Source organism: Chrysoperla carnea, chromosome 4 (assembly GCF_905475395.1).
Source record: "Chrysoperla carnea chromosome 4, inChrCarn1.1, whole genome shotgun sequence".
Taxonomy (NCBI): Eukaryota; Metazoa; Arthropoda; class Insecta; order Neuroptera; family Chrysopidae; genus Chrysoperla; species Chrysoperla carnea.
In genome coordinates, this window is record NC_058340.1 from 6,975,791 (window position 1) to 6,989,588 (window position 13,798).

General features: G+C 30.1%; 2 protein-coding genes across 2 annotated transcripts; both read right to left on the reverse strand.

Moving 5' to 3' along the window:
- Positions 1-3,216: 3,216 nt before the first annotated feature.
- LOC123297769 (oocyte zinc finger protein XlCOF6.1-like) lies at positions 3,217-4,557 on the reverse strand. The gene is made up of 3 exons (XM_044879543.1): positions 4,090-4,557; positions 3,292-4,017; positions 3,217-3,221 (listed from the first exon to the last, which is right to left on the reverse strand). Exons 1-3 carry the CDS (start codon positions 4,544-4,546, stop codon positions 3,217-3,219), a joined length of 1,188 nt encoding a protein of 395 aa, XP_044735478.1. The 5' UTR covers positions 4,547-4,557.
- A 1,238-nt stretch (positions 4,558-5,795) lies between these two features.
- Positions 5,796-13,712, reverse strand: LOC123297589 (probable ATP-dependent RNA helicase spindle-E). The gene is made up of 4 exons (XM_044879316.1): positions 13,652-13,712; positions 11,008-12,136; positions 9,738-10,619; positions 5,796-9,093 (listed from the first exon to the last, which is right to left on the reverse strand). Exons 2-4 carry the CDS (start codon positions 12,098-12,100, stop codon positions 6,716-6,718), a joined length of 4,353 nt encoding a protein of 1,450 aa, XP_044735251.1. The 5' UTR covers positions 12,101-12,136; positions 13,652-13,712; the 3' UTR covers positions 5,796-6,715.
- Between the last annotated feature and the right edge of the window lie 86 nt (positions 13,713-13,798).

The following is a 13,798-nucleotide window of genomic DNA, read 5'->3' on the forward strand; positions in this document are numbered from 1 at the left end:
TAATCGCATTTTCGTGAAGAGAAAAATATTTTTCAAAATTGCAATTCTATTTTATCGGCCGGATGTCGTTATCAGTAGGTACACATGTATGATCAGGGTCTGCATTGTAGGCCTTACAAGAACCCTTGAACCCAAAAAGATGTTATCAAAAACAAAAGTCCACAAAAATTTGCCCCAGATCGATCACTTTTGGTGGGTTTTTTGAAAAACTAGAAAGCCCATTCAAATGTAAGTCTGGTTCAGATGATGTAAGGCACAGCTTTAAATGCAATCCATCAGCCAGTAATTATAATCAACTCTGGTCTCTGTGACCAGGGACCTAACTACCAAATATTTAACGGGAAGATGGTGGGTGACACATGTCATTTGACAATTTTCTTGCTTATAACGCTAGGAATAATGAAAGACATGTAACAACTGCAATTATTAAGTAAGGAGTCGTTACCCTTAGATAAGGGGAGGGGGGAGAAGTTGTGAGAAGATTTGAAATGAAATGAAATTTTCTATTTCGTTTCTAATTTTACACCAAAAAATATGTAAGTCACCGATAAAATCGATAAGACCTCCATATTTTATTGTGTAAATATAAAAATAAAATCCCCATGAGCATTAATCAGTGGGTCACTGGTCACTGGTCGACTACATTTAAGTTGAGCCCCGATGAAAAGCTCTTACATGCTTGAAGTGATGGCATCTAGATAGATTTTATAATTATATAATAATAATTAAATTGATAATAATAAAAGAAATACAATGTTATTTAACTGACAATGATCTGATTGATTGATTGATTGATGATCGATGCGATCGAATGAATTTTATATAAATATAATATTTAATAACGATAAACAGATGACATGATGATCTTTTTTATATAATTATAATCTGTGACTGAATTACGTAATAAAAAAGTTAATAAAACCGAATTTATTCTATTTATTTTTATTGAACATCTTTTAAAAATTCGTATAATACCCATTAACAGTAACAAATAGATCATTTAAAAGAATGATACAAACAATGCCATCTATGAATATCCACTCAAACTAATAAGATTTCATTAAGTGGCATGTACTGCCATCTATGAATATCCACTCAAACTAATAAGATTTCATTAAGTGGCATGTACTGCCATCTATGAATGTCCACTCAAACTAATTACGTTTCAGTGAACACTCGAGGTAAAATGTTCAACAACCGTCAAAATAATACTTAGTTCAAGAGTTTCACCGCAGATGGCACGACCATCGAAAGAAATGTTAGTTCAGCAGGTTTAGCATAGATGGCACAACCGCCTAAATTAATGATAGTTCAGCAGGTTTTGCATAGATGGCTCTACCATCGAAATAATATTAGTTCAACAGTTTTACCACAGATGGCACTACCACCAATTAAATATTTAGTTCAACAGGTTTAACATAGATGGCACTACCGTCAAAATAAATTTACTTTTTTTGCACATAAGGTGCAAATAATTCGCTATGTAAATGGAACGAAACAAAACGAAACTATATATTATACTAATTAATTAATACCAGAAAAAAGAAAAAGGTTTTCAGAATGAAAACACTTACCTACCATATCCCTATCAGGTACTACTATTTCCCTTTTCAACTTATATTCTCCTAATACAAATGTTAAAAATTTTCATACAAATGTTAAAAATTTTCATTTTTGGTGAGCTCCGCGATCTTAGCACCTCATGTGCGGAATTTCGATTGACCAATTATACCATCTGAAAGGTCAGAAATTGGTCATAAAAGGTCAGTTGGTCTAATTAATTGGTCAGCATCAGAAAATTTTTTATTAAAGATTGAAAAAACTCCACCTATGCGCGATCGGGAAGCATTCGCTGATAATTGGTCAGCTAATATAAATAAATAATTGGTCAGTTTAATTCAAAAAATAATATATAATTTCGAAAAAATTTTCAATTTTTTCAACATTTGTACTAGGAGAACATAAGTGGGAATTAGTAGTTCCTGATAAGGAGAAAGGCGAGTAAGTGTTTTCACCCCGAAAGTCTAAAATTTTATTTTGGCAGAAAGTTATTGGTCTGCCCACTAGAGGTCACACTCACCAAACACGGGTGTGCAGACCACTAACTTTCTGACTTACGAGGTGACAACAATTACCTTGCTATCAGGTACTACTTATTCCGTCCGTCCTTGATGTTCTCCTAGTAGAAATGTGAAAAAAATTGAAGTTTTTGAACGAAAAAAAACTAATTTTTTCATCATTTACTAGGCAAACATGCTGTGGTGGAAATTTGAAAAACAATGAAAATAAAAATCAGATTTTGCTTAAAAGATTTAACGAACTTTTTTTTAATATATGTCCTCACCTAGTTTCGAACCAAGGGACTATTTATTCGAAGTCAGATACGCTAACCATTATACCATTAGGGCTCTGTTATTCGTATTAATAAATAATTATATTCATATTTTCGACTTTCTTAAATTATAACAAGAAGTAAAACTCATTTTCGGAAAATTTTGAGTAGTATTATTACAAAAAAAAATGGCAAACGAAGTTTGAAATACTTACCTATCGTGAAGTTCGAAATACTTACCTATTTTTAACTGAAATAATATTGTATAGCTACAGAGAGATGGGGAAAAATAAAATAAAAACAGGGTTTGAGTTTTCAACTTTATTTAAATGAAATCAAAATACATAAAAACTATTTACGAATTACTTGCACATAATTCCATATAATTAATTTCATCTTAAAAAAATTTTTTTGCATCAACTTTTTTTTTACAAACCAAATATGTACCACACAAAAATAAAATGAAAATCCAAAAAGAATATTACGTATTTACAATCCAACTTCTTTATCTCACCTATATTTTATAAGAATTTGTTTGTACCTTTACTAAAAAAAAATTAATTAGTTAATTAATAATTTTGTTCTGAAAGGAAAAATGGGATAGAATAAAATAAAACAAAATTTAAAATATATAACGATATTTATTTATTTATATTAATTTGAAAACGTTATCCCGAAAATTGATTTTTTACTATATAAAATAACCATTATTATTATTCATTCATAATGTATATATATATATATATATATATATATCAGATATATATCATCATATATATCTGATATATATCCTCGAACCCTGTAAAATATTGATACAAAAACATCAATCCATGGTTTTACATTTGGTTCTACATTTGATTAATGAATTTGTTTATTGTGTCTATTTAAACTACTTTTACAATTAAATAATTTATCACAAAGATTACAAAAAAAAGATTTTTCACCATTATGAATTTCTTTATGTTTATTTAAATAACTTTTGGCAATAAATGATTTATCACAAACTTCACATGAAAATGGTTTTTCACCTGTATGAGTTCGTTTATGTCGATTTAAACTGATTTGCTGAGTGAACGTTTTATCACAAACTTCACAAGAAAATGGTTTTTCGCCAGTATGAGTTCGTTTATGTACACTAAGACTAATTTGCTGCGTAAACGTTTTATCACAAAATTCACAAGCAAATGGTTTTTCTCCTGTATGAGTTCGTTTATGTACATTTAGACCGCTTTGATGAGTGAACGTTTTATCACAAAATTCACAAGAAAATGGTTTTTCTCCCGTATGAATTCGTTTATGTGATATTAAAATATTTTGCTGAATAAATGTTTTATTACACACTTCACATGAATACGGTTTTTCTCTCGTATGAGTTCGATTATGTTCAGTTAAACGATTTTGTGAATAAAATCTTTTATCACAAATTAAACACGAAAAAGGTTTTTCACCGGTATGAGTTCGTTTATGTATATTTAGATTACTAGGATGAGTGAATGCTTTATCACAAAGATCACATGAAAATGATTTTTCACCTGTATGACTTCGTTTATGTTCAATTAGATTGCTTTGATGAGTATACGTTTTATCACAAATGTCACAAGAAAACGGTTTTTCACCAGAATGTATTCGTTTATGCGCAATTAAATGCGATTTCTCATTAAATGTTTTATCACAAATTTCACATGAAAATGGCTTTTCCCCACTATGAGTTCGTTTATGATTAATTAAATTATGTTTGATAGTAAATTTTTTATCACAGATTTCACAAGTAAATGGTTTTTCTCCAGTATGAGTTCGTTTATGTTGAATTAAACTACTTTTCCGGGTAAATGTTTTATTACAAGCTTCACAAGAAAAACGTTTATCTTCATTATTAATACGTCCATTTTCCAAGATAGATTCATCTATTTTTATTTCATTTTCTTTTTTATCAATGAATTCTTCACTTATCTCTTCATGTTCTATTGTAAGAGTTTCGGTGGTTTCTTCTTTAAACAGCACATTATTCAAATTTTCTTGTGTCATTTCTTCTTTAATAAATACATCCTCCCTTGTAAAAGTTTCTTCAGGTATTTCTTCTTTAATTCTTACAAACTCCATTGTTTCACATTCTTCAATAATTTCTGTATTTAATTCTTGTTTGATGTTTTCTATGTTAACAAATTGATTATCTAAATTATTAAATGAATTATTTGCCATTTTCTTCATAGACATAGAAAACACAATAAGTGAATTTTTGACAGTTATATTATTCTATTCTATGATTATTGATGACTCAATACAAATGTCTATTTCTATGAATGCAAACAATTTTTAGTTACAAAATTCGCCGTTGTTGGCATCGTTGGCTATTTCCAATTAATACACAGCGGATGCACACTGTGTAACAAAAAGGATTTGTATTATCGACAATAGACCTTTTCATTTTAAAAAGTGATTACGTTTTGTTTTCTGTTTCGGACAGTTTGTTAAAAAACAAATGTGATAAAATGAATAGCAAATACATTGTGTCTTTGTCCAACTTATAACTATGTGTCCGAAACAATTGATAACTGGGAGTTGCAATGAGCCAACTGGCGATAATAGTTCGTACTAATTAAAATCAGAAGTAATCAGTAGTTACAATTTCGGCTACCAGATAGCAATACTTGTACTTACCATTTTTTAAAGGTCAAAAAAAATATTCAAATTCAAATTAGATAAATCTCGTCAACTGGCGATCAAAAAATTTGTACTATTAAACAGAAAATGGACCGCTTTTTCAGTAGTTACAATTTAGATCACCTGGTTACTTACCATTTATGAATAATGAATCGTAATTGAAATGGAAAGGTTTATCCTGCTAAGAGAGACTGTATCTACCGATTTTAGTTGGAACCTTTTTACAGGTCAATTTATAGACATAGAATGATATATAGATGTAATGTTTCGACCAAGAACATATATATTAAGGACGTAAAACTAGAGTGGAGAGAGTAGCAGGAATAAAGGCGCCTATCTGGGCGAGTCTGTGATCGCTGCATATTTTGTGCTGCGCTTCAGGCTGTCTTTTGTTTTCAATCAATTGAATAATTTCAATTGTTTTCAATCACTTAGACAGACGAAATTGTTCATCCGTGAGGGCAAAATTTTGGTGACCAATTGCTTGAAAACTATAAAACACAGATAGTTGAAAATTTACAGAAATTTCAACTAGTGGTCTTGTTAAATATTCTCGAAAAACGATAAAAATTCTAGAAAATACTTTCAAAATTGATTGTTTTCACTTGTTTTGTATAGTTTACAGTTGAATAGAACTGATTTTTATATGGGTAATATTTTTCATGAAGTATAAATTACACAACTTTAGATATTCTGAATATTTAATTTTTAAATGACTACATAAGTATTCTTACAAAAATAAAATAAAATTCTGAAATCTTCATATAAAAATTTAAAACAAAAACAACTAATATTTCTACTTAAAGTTATCATGTAAAATGTATTCTACTATTATATCTTCCACATTCGATCGTCGTAAATATTAGTGAGCACTTCAAAAAGCATTCTCCAACTCTACACAGTCATCCAGAATAAAATTTAGAAGTCGATTGAAAAATCAATTAAAAGAACTTGAAACGAAAAAATATTGTTTCAGGGGAGAAAGCAGAGGTTAAGATATTAAAATGAGATTAAGAAAAATGATATTGAGATATTAAATTTTAAAGATATTAAAATGAAACATTTGATTCTCTCCGCTTAAAAGAATGCGGCATGTATAATAATAAAATGTCCGTAGCTTTATCAATTGGCATCAAAAATTTCGTATGAACGTAGTTCCAAAAACGGGTTATGGATCGAATCCTTTCGATTTTGAAAAAATATTTGGAACAAAATACGTTGTTAGTATTATTAATAGAAACATTTTTGTATTTAAAAATACCAACAATTTTTTTTTTTTTTGATGATGCATTTTTTAAAAAAACCAAAGGGATTCGACAAAAAGCCGAAAGCGTATGCAAAACTTAAAAACATGCCTTTAAACGAATTTTTTAAAATTCGAATTACTTTCGGAAATGTAATATTATTATTCGAGTTACTCTGCCGGAATTGCCTCTGAAACTTGAAACGCGTTTTTCTTGAAACTACATTTTAGGAGGAGGTTGACATATCTCAAGTTTTACTCGACCGATTTGTTTGAAATTCGGTGAGATTTTCCTTACAAATCTCTATATCGTCTAAACTTCAGATTTAAAAAAATTTTAATTTTAAGTATTATAAAATATTCAAAAAAGTAAAAAAAAAAAAGGTATAAAAATGAATTTTTCATTTTTCCAATTTCTTATAATCTTAGTTTGAAAAGTGCCTACAATTGAAGCTTCTAGACCAGGATACTCTCTTAAATTATTCGATATTTACTCCAAACTTTACACAATTCTGCTTGTGTAAGCCACTTACTAAATGTATTCTTAAACTATCAATATTTAATACCGTCAAATCACAAATATCACAAGTAACTCCGGCAGGTGGAAACTTATCAACACGCCGTGATATATTTAAAAGATACGTTAAACATTTTTGATAAGAAATATTTCGTGCTTCCTCTTCTAAATCAATACACGCATGTAATGGATAAATTGCATATGGTTCAATCGCATATTCAGCTGGTTGTAATATCGTTACATCATTGAAATGTCCCCATGAAGTTTTATGTACTTGTGTATTATTCGTTCCGATGAATTTCCGTTGAACATTTAACAATTCCAATAATTTCATTTGAATATTCCGTTGACATTGTGCAAAATTCTCTTCTTGATTATATGGCGGTTGTGTAGAATCTTCTAAATACAACGCAGCATTTATAAAATATCGTAAACTATTTATTAAATTTATATCATTTGTAGTTAAGTCAACATCGATGTTAATTAAAATATCATGATCACGAAATAATGATCGATTTGTATCTTTATCATAGCCTAAACCACATAATGCGGCCGCATACTTGGTACCATCGTCTGTAGTACGTAATTCCATTTTATAACAAAATAGTAAAGCCATTAATGCTGAGAAACCATGTAAATTTGGCATTAAAGTTGTATAACGTAATGTTAAATTTGTCCCGGCTTGATTTGACGTAACACTTGATGCTACCAATAATCGTTCATGTGAATCTTGTGGTTCCGAATCCAATAAAACTGTATTCACTGAATCAGGATCAACTCTAATTGTGTGTCCATGACTTGAAACATTTACACCATAAACTCGAGTCTCTAAAGGACTAAATGGTCCTCTTAACGTTAATTTACGTCGACATTCTTGAGCCGTTGGTGAGGGAACATCTTGTGTAAGTGCATTAAAAATTGTTGCATACTCTGCTTGTTGAATATTATATTTTTCACGTTGATCTTTTTCCATATTTAATTGAGCTTCACGCATTTCATGATTCCATTTCGATAAGTAACTTTCCTCCGATGGTGTTGCGTATCCATTATCTAATAAAATTTGATTTATACTACGTTCCGTGGGTACTTGTCCATTCATCGGTCGTAATGTTTTTTTATTTATTCGCGATGGTCTTTCTTCGGCTGGTTCTAATAATTCAATAGATACTATACCTTGTGTCACAGAATATACTTTTGCAAGTAAAATACGATCATGAGTTAAATTATAAAATAAATCATGAGCTTTATCAGTCCATTCAGCACGATTATGTAACAAAATTGATGGTTTCAATTGACATAAAACACATTCATATGCCTGTGCTGGATAATTTAATAAATCTGGTGGTAGAATTCGTAAGTCTTCAACAGGAACATCAGAAATATTTCCATAATCGACATAAAATACTTGTACACAATATTTACCATTTTTTAAAGGTATAACTCCAATACAACGCACACGGTAATATGCACCTTCAAATGGTGCAGCGTAAATTTCACCAACTACTACGTTAGCTAACGTCACTGGTATTAATTTTTTCGATAAGATTTTACCAATTTCTGATAATATTTCATCGTATTGAAATCCAACATTTTGTACCCAAAAATGACCTGGATCTATGACATGCGAAATACGGATTGTGATTAATGATATTTCTAAACCAGGTAATTCTGGTGTGCATGAAGTTGCTTGAGATAAATTACTTGTTCTTAAATCATTTAAGCCAAGTTTTTTTGCTCGTGATAAGGCTTCTTCGACAGGAAGGATTGGAATTGTAATACCTTTGTAAAGTTGTCGACGACGAACAGCTCGATACACTTCTAAAGCAACATTACCAGGCATAACTCCTTGAAAATTATGTTTACCATCACGTATCGATGCAGGATCCCTTTCATGACATCGAAATTGAATGTATACTTTATTACTACAATCAAATGAAACAATCATATCCGTACCACAAGATTGCATTTCCTTTTTAATAGCACTGGCATATAATGGTCCAGGTTGTCTTGAATCAAAACCTTGTAAATATACGGTATTATTAGGTGTACGGCCACCAAGTGTTTTGACCGCTTCACGTTCATCTATTTGATTTGGCACATGAACAAAATAATTTGGATAGAATGCACCGCATATAACAACTTTGAGTACAAGTGGTTTTTCAATTTCCTTCCATTGAACGCCTCCATGATGTTCAATAATATTAAATGATTTTAAACGAGTCTTTATCTCTAATATTAATTGATGCATTTCATCGAGTACACGATGTTGTAAATAGTGACGTCGGCCCCACGCAGCTATTTGTTCACGCTTACTTTTTGTGTTTGTTGTAAATACAGTACCTAAATGAATAAGGGCATTATTATAAAGGTGTGATAATACAAATAAAATAATCATTACTGCAGTTAAGGATGTACGAGCGTCAGGGCAATTTTGAATAAAAAGCTTGATTTTTTTTATATGAAGTTGGGCTAAGTCTAAATCAATTCTGAAAATTTTAGGATGGTTGCCGGTTTATTTAAATTAATAAATGACTTCAAAAGTAGGCATATTTATTATTTAACACTGGTCTTATGGTAAAACGGTAGATGGATGATATTTTTTCTCCAAAACTAGTCCGAATCAAGTACAACTTAATACATAAATAACTCCGATTTAAAAATAATTCAAAAGTGCGTAAAAAACGAAAAAAAGGATTTTGTTAAAAAACAAAAAATAGAGGATTCTTTTCGCTTTTTATTCTCTCAGCGTATATGACTCGTTGGAAATGCGTTCAGGTCTCAAATTTTAGCTTTTAATGGTATCTTTTTGCAAAAAAATTTTCGTTGAAAAATAATATGAGGTTTCCACACAACTTGCAAACATATTAACTTAGTAAATAATGTGTTTTCACTTGTTAGTATTTTTGCCCCCTTTTTTTAAATTTTCCGTAGAAGAAGGCAGTTTATATCAAAATATAATAATAATAATAATACAAAACAGGTACCTTGTGTATGATTGCGCCAGACTTTATACACATTCAATATAGCAATTAAATCACTACAGGAACCATCTGCCCAACTTAATTTCGAATTATAAGCATTCATACCCTCCTTGAACGGTGTACTAAATACATTTTTCGTACTCATACCAGCCGCCATAATAATTGCATCTTCCAAACAACTAAATAAATAACCCAAAATAATCATTTTCGTTAATTTAATATCTAATGGTAGCATAGCCATTACATGACCAAAATATGTTAAATCACCATCCATTTTACACCATTCACCATTATACGTTAACAATAATGCACCAACCTCTTTTAATACTAACATTGTACGCTCAATTTGATCTAATCGTGGTGGATCTAAAGCTAAAGCTAATATCTCTTTAGGTGATCGATCTAAATTCATACGTTTTGTTAACAATATTAATATGTCCAAAGGACAACGTAACATTTCTGGAACTGTTTCTGGTTTTATATAATCATCATAGAAATATTTAGGCACAAGGCGATAAACTCGACCATCAGCAACACGGCCAGCTCGTCCAGCACGTTGTTTACAATTTGTTTTCGCTGCCCAATTTAATTGTAAACATGTGAAAGTGGTTTTTGTATCGTATTGTAAATCTTTCGTTAAACAAAAATCAATCACATATTTTATATCGGGTACAGTAATTGAACTTTCTGCAATATTTGTAGATAGTATCACTTTTCGAATACCTTCTCGTGGTGGAATAAAAACTTTACGTTGTTCTTCTGTAGTGATTGTTGAATGTAATGGAATAATTTCATATTGTACACTTGATTTATATATATCTTGTTTTAAAATTCCGTCAAGTTCTTCAATTTCATGTATACCGGGTAGGAACACCAAAACGGTACCTGACAAAAAAAAAGATAGTCAGTCATGGGGGCTGTCGACGAGAGTGAAAAATTAATTTTAAAAATTTTTTAATTAAGGATGTACGAGCACCAGGGCGATTTTGATAGAAGGCTTAATTTTTTTATATGAAGTTGGAAGTTTTTTATGGAATTTTTTTTTTTTTACAATTTTCTTTTTGTTTTTTAAAATGTCAATAAATATCATATGAAAAATGGCAACATAAATGTTTTTCCAATTTCTTATAATATTAGTTTGAAAAGTGCCTACAATTGAGGCTTCTATACCAGAATACCTCCTTAATGCACAAAATTTACTTGTACGTAACAAATATTTTGCAAGCCTTTTCGATTTACTTATTTTACTAACAAAAGTTATTTTTGTATTTACCTGGATATGTACATTCCGTATCTAAACGATCCATAACTTTAATTAATTTTGCGCATATTTGATACATTTCTTTTTCAATTGTTGGATTATCAACTATTATTTCCGGTTGTGGACCTAATGCATCTAATTCTTCTAAATAAAATATTTGCGTTTGATGTTTACTACGTTTTTGTATAGTAATAACAGGTGCTTCAACTAACGCACCAAATATTGGCACAGAAAAATACTGTGAAAATTTTTCAATATTAATTGTTGCTGACATAAGAATAACTTTCACATTCCTAGAATTAGTCCGTAAAAATTTCCGAACAACTAACATTAAAAAATCCATATCCTTATTTCGTTCGTGTACTTCATCGAGAATAATATGTGTAAATTCGTTCAAATTTTGTGAGGAAATTAATTTCTGTAATAATACACCAGTTGTCATGAAAGTTAAGATAGTTTCCTCGCCAATTTCACGATTTAAACCAATTTGATAACCAACAACTGAACCTAACGGCCAATGTCTTTGATCAGCAACACGTCGTGCAATACTCATGGCTGCTATTCGTCTCGGTTGGGTTACAACGATATTACAAGGTTTATTTTGTATTCGATAGCTATCCAAAATAAATTGTGGCACTTGTGTACTTTTACCACAACCTGTGGCACCTTCAATCACTACCACTTGATTACTTTCAACCATTGAAACAATTTTTTCTTTCATTGAATTTATCGGTAAATCTTCTTGACAATTATAATTGAAATTATAATTTTTATAAATCTGACATAAATTATCATTTATAATACTGGTTCCTTTATATGTTACCGTTGTAAAATCTTCAACATCATTTATACCTTCGGTACGATTATCTACTTCTTCCGATTTTATAGATAAAGATGACAAATTTGTCTTGATACCAGATGCTTGAGCCAATGCCTCATTATTTTCACGTTCCTGAAATTCCCGTGCATAATCTGAATCATATTCAAAACTCTCATCTTCTGATTCACTCGCAGTTGATTTGGTGGCCATTGTACCACCAACTAAAGGGCCAGTTATACGGATCGGTTTGAACCGTTCGCTTACCGATAGAAAATTGAACGACATTTTTGACAGTTATTATTCCGTTAGTTTGTAAAAATGCTGTAAATACAAATAATTTAATTAATAAAAAAATATCAGAAAAAATTAATGCGAAAGTTTGTATATTCAGAATTTTGTCAAAACAAACAATTGACTGAGCTAACTGTTGAAATACCATGTATAGGCAGTGTTGATTGATAACGCTATCGTTTGTTCTTTTACGTCATGTAAGTAAAGAAAGATAGCCACATATACATACATGTCACATACACATTACTGATATTCCCATATAATACATACTAAATAGTTTGCGCCTAATTTGCGCCCTCACATGTAGATAGTCGCCGATGTTTACGAAAAAATGTTTCAAACAAGTTATTTATTTTTTTATAAGGAACATTTTTTACATTTAAACTTTTGTTCAATCTCTAATGGTTTACAAGACCAAATTGATCTATGTTATTTATTTACGAACTCGCTTTTTACGTCCTAAGCACGCTATAAAAATTTCAACTTGATATCTCTTTTTGTTTTTGAGTTATCGTGTTTATAGACGGACAATCGGAAATGGACTGATTAAGTGATTTTATGAACGCCTTTTTTGGCATTGGACGTCAACTTTTTTTATCGCAAGAAAACCTTTTTTTTTTTTTTACTTTTACAAATTTTTTACGTTAATTTAGCCACTGATTAGCCATAAACAAAAAACGCTATGTTTCTTGGCTTTTTTTCTTCTATATCAACGTATTTTTTGTTTTCTGATAGCAATTTTGTCACCCGTTTCGCAGATTAATTGGATTCAAAAATTCAAAATCGGTTTTTTTCTAAGTCCTTACTAATTGCACATTTTAAATGGATATGAGGTGTGAGGCGTACATTTAGGCAGCGTTACGTCTAAGAACATTTCAATGCCCAATCAGAAAAATAGTTGAGTAGAGATTCGAAGTGGAGATACGCTGAGTAGAGATTCGAAGTAGTATGAAGGAAAAGCATTTTTAATCATAACAAAGGTGTCTATATTGCTACTAACATGTAAAATATAAATTTCCATCTAAATGGAAAATTTTTTCGGTTTCTAACTTTTGATTTCTATTTTGGCTTGATTTTTAAGCCAAAAATTTAAAAATATTTAATTCAGATACTTAAAATAAATAAAAAAATGGGGTTAGACTGTCGTTAAAAATTAAAACTTTTTAGCTTTATAATGGAATATCTGCAATAACACGATTTTTGAAGAAATTACACTATTTTTATGGAAATTAATATAGTGGCATTGGCATAGAAAAACATTGTATCTAATCCCGAAAACAGTAATAAAAAGTATCGTCAATATAAAAAGAAATTTCGAAAAATTATGTCTTTTATAATTCTCTAGGGTATCTACTTTTTACTGTACCAATAAAAAAAAAGTAAACAATTTTTTTTCTTGTTGATAATGATATCCAAAATAACCCCAAAATATTGTCTCCATTTTCCTGGGTAAATATCAACCAAACAATTTATCTTAAATTATATGTAAACAAACATGTTCAAATTTCATGTAATTGACTTAAAAATGATTCAATTTTCACTTACCATGAACCAAAGTTTAAAGTTTCATTGGTTTAATTAAGCAAAAACATGTTTGACAGTTCACGTTATGCAAATAGTAGGCAGTTCATAAAGATATTACATATAAGAATAGAGCGTGCGTTAAGCTACAGTGTCTCTATTGCCCGAGAG

Excerpts from the sequence above, each read along its gene's own strand:
- LOC123297769 (XM_044879543.1), bottom strand. The coding sequence starts at position 4,546 with ATGTCTATGAAGAAAATGGCAAATAATTCATTTAATAATTTAGATAAT. Across the intron at positions 4,018-4,089 it reads ACCATTTACTTGTGAAATCT|CATGTGAAATTTGTGATAAA; the intron begins GTGATAAAAAAT and ends AAAAGCCATTTT.
- LOC123297589 (XM_044879316.1), bottom strand. The coding sequence starts at position 12,100 with ATGTCGTTCAATTTTCTATCGGTAAGCGAACGGTTCAAACCGATCCGT. Across the intron at positions 10,620-11,007 it reads TACGGAATGTACATATCCAG|GTACCGTTTTGGTGTTCCTA; the intron begins GTAAATACAAAA and ends TTTTTTTGTCAG. Across the intron at positions 9,094-9,737 it reads CTGGCGCAATCATACACAAG|GTACTGTATTTACAACAAAC; the intron begins GTACCTGTTTTG and ends TTATTCATTTAG.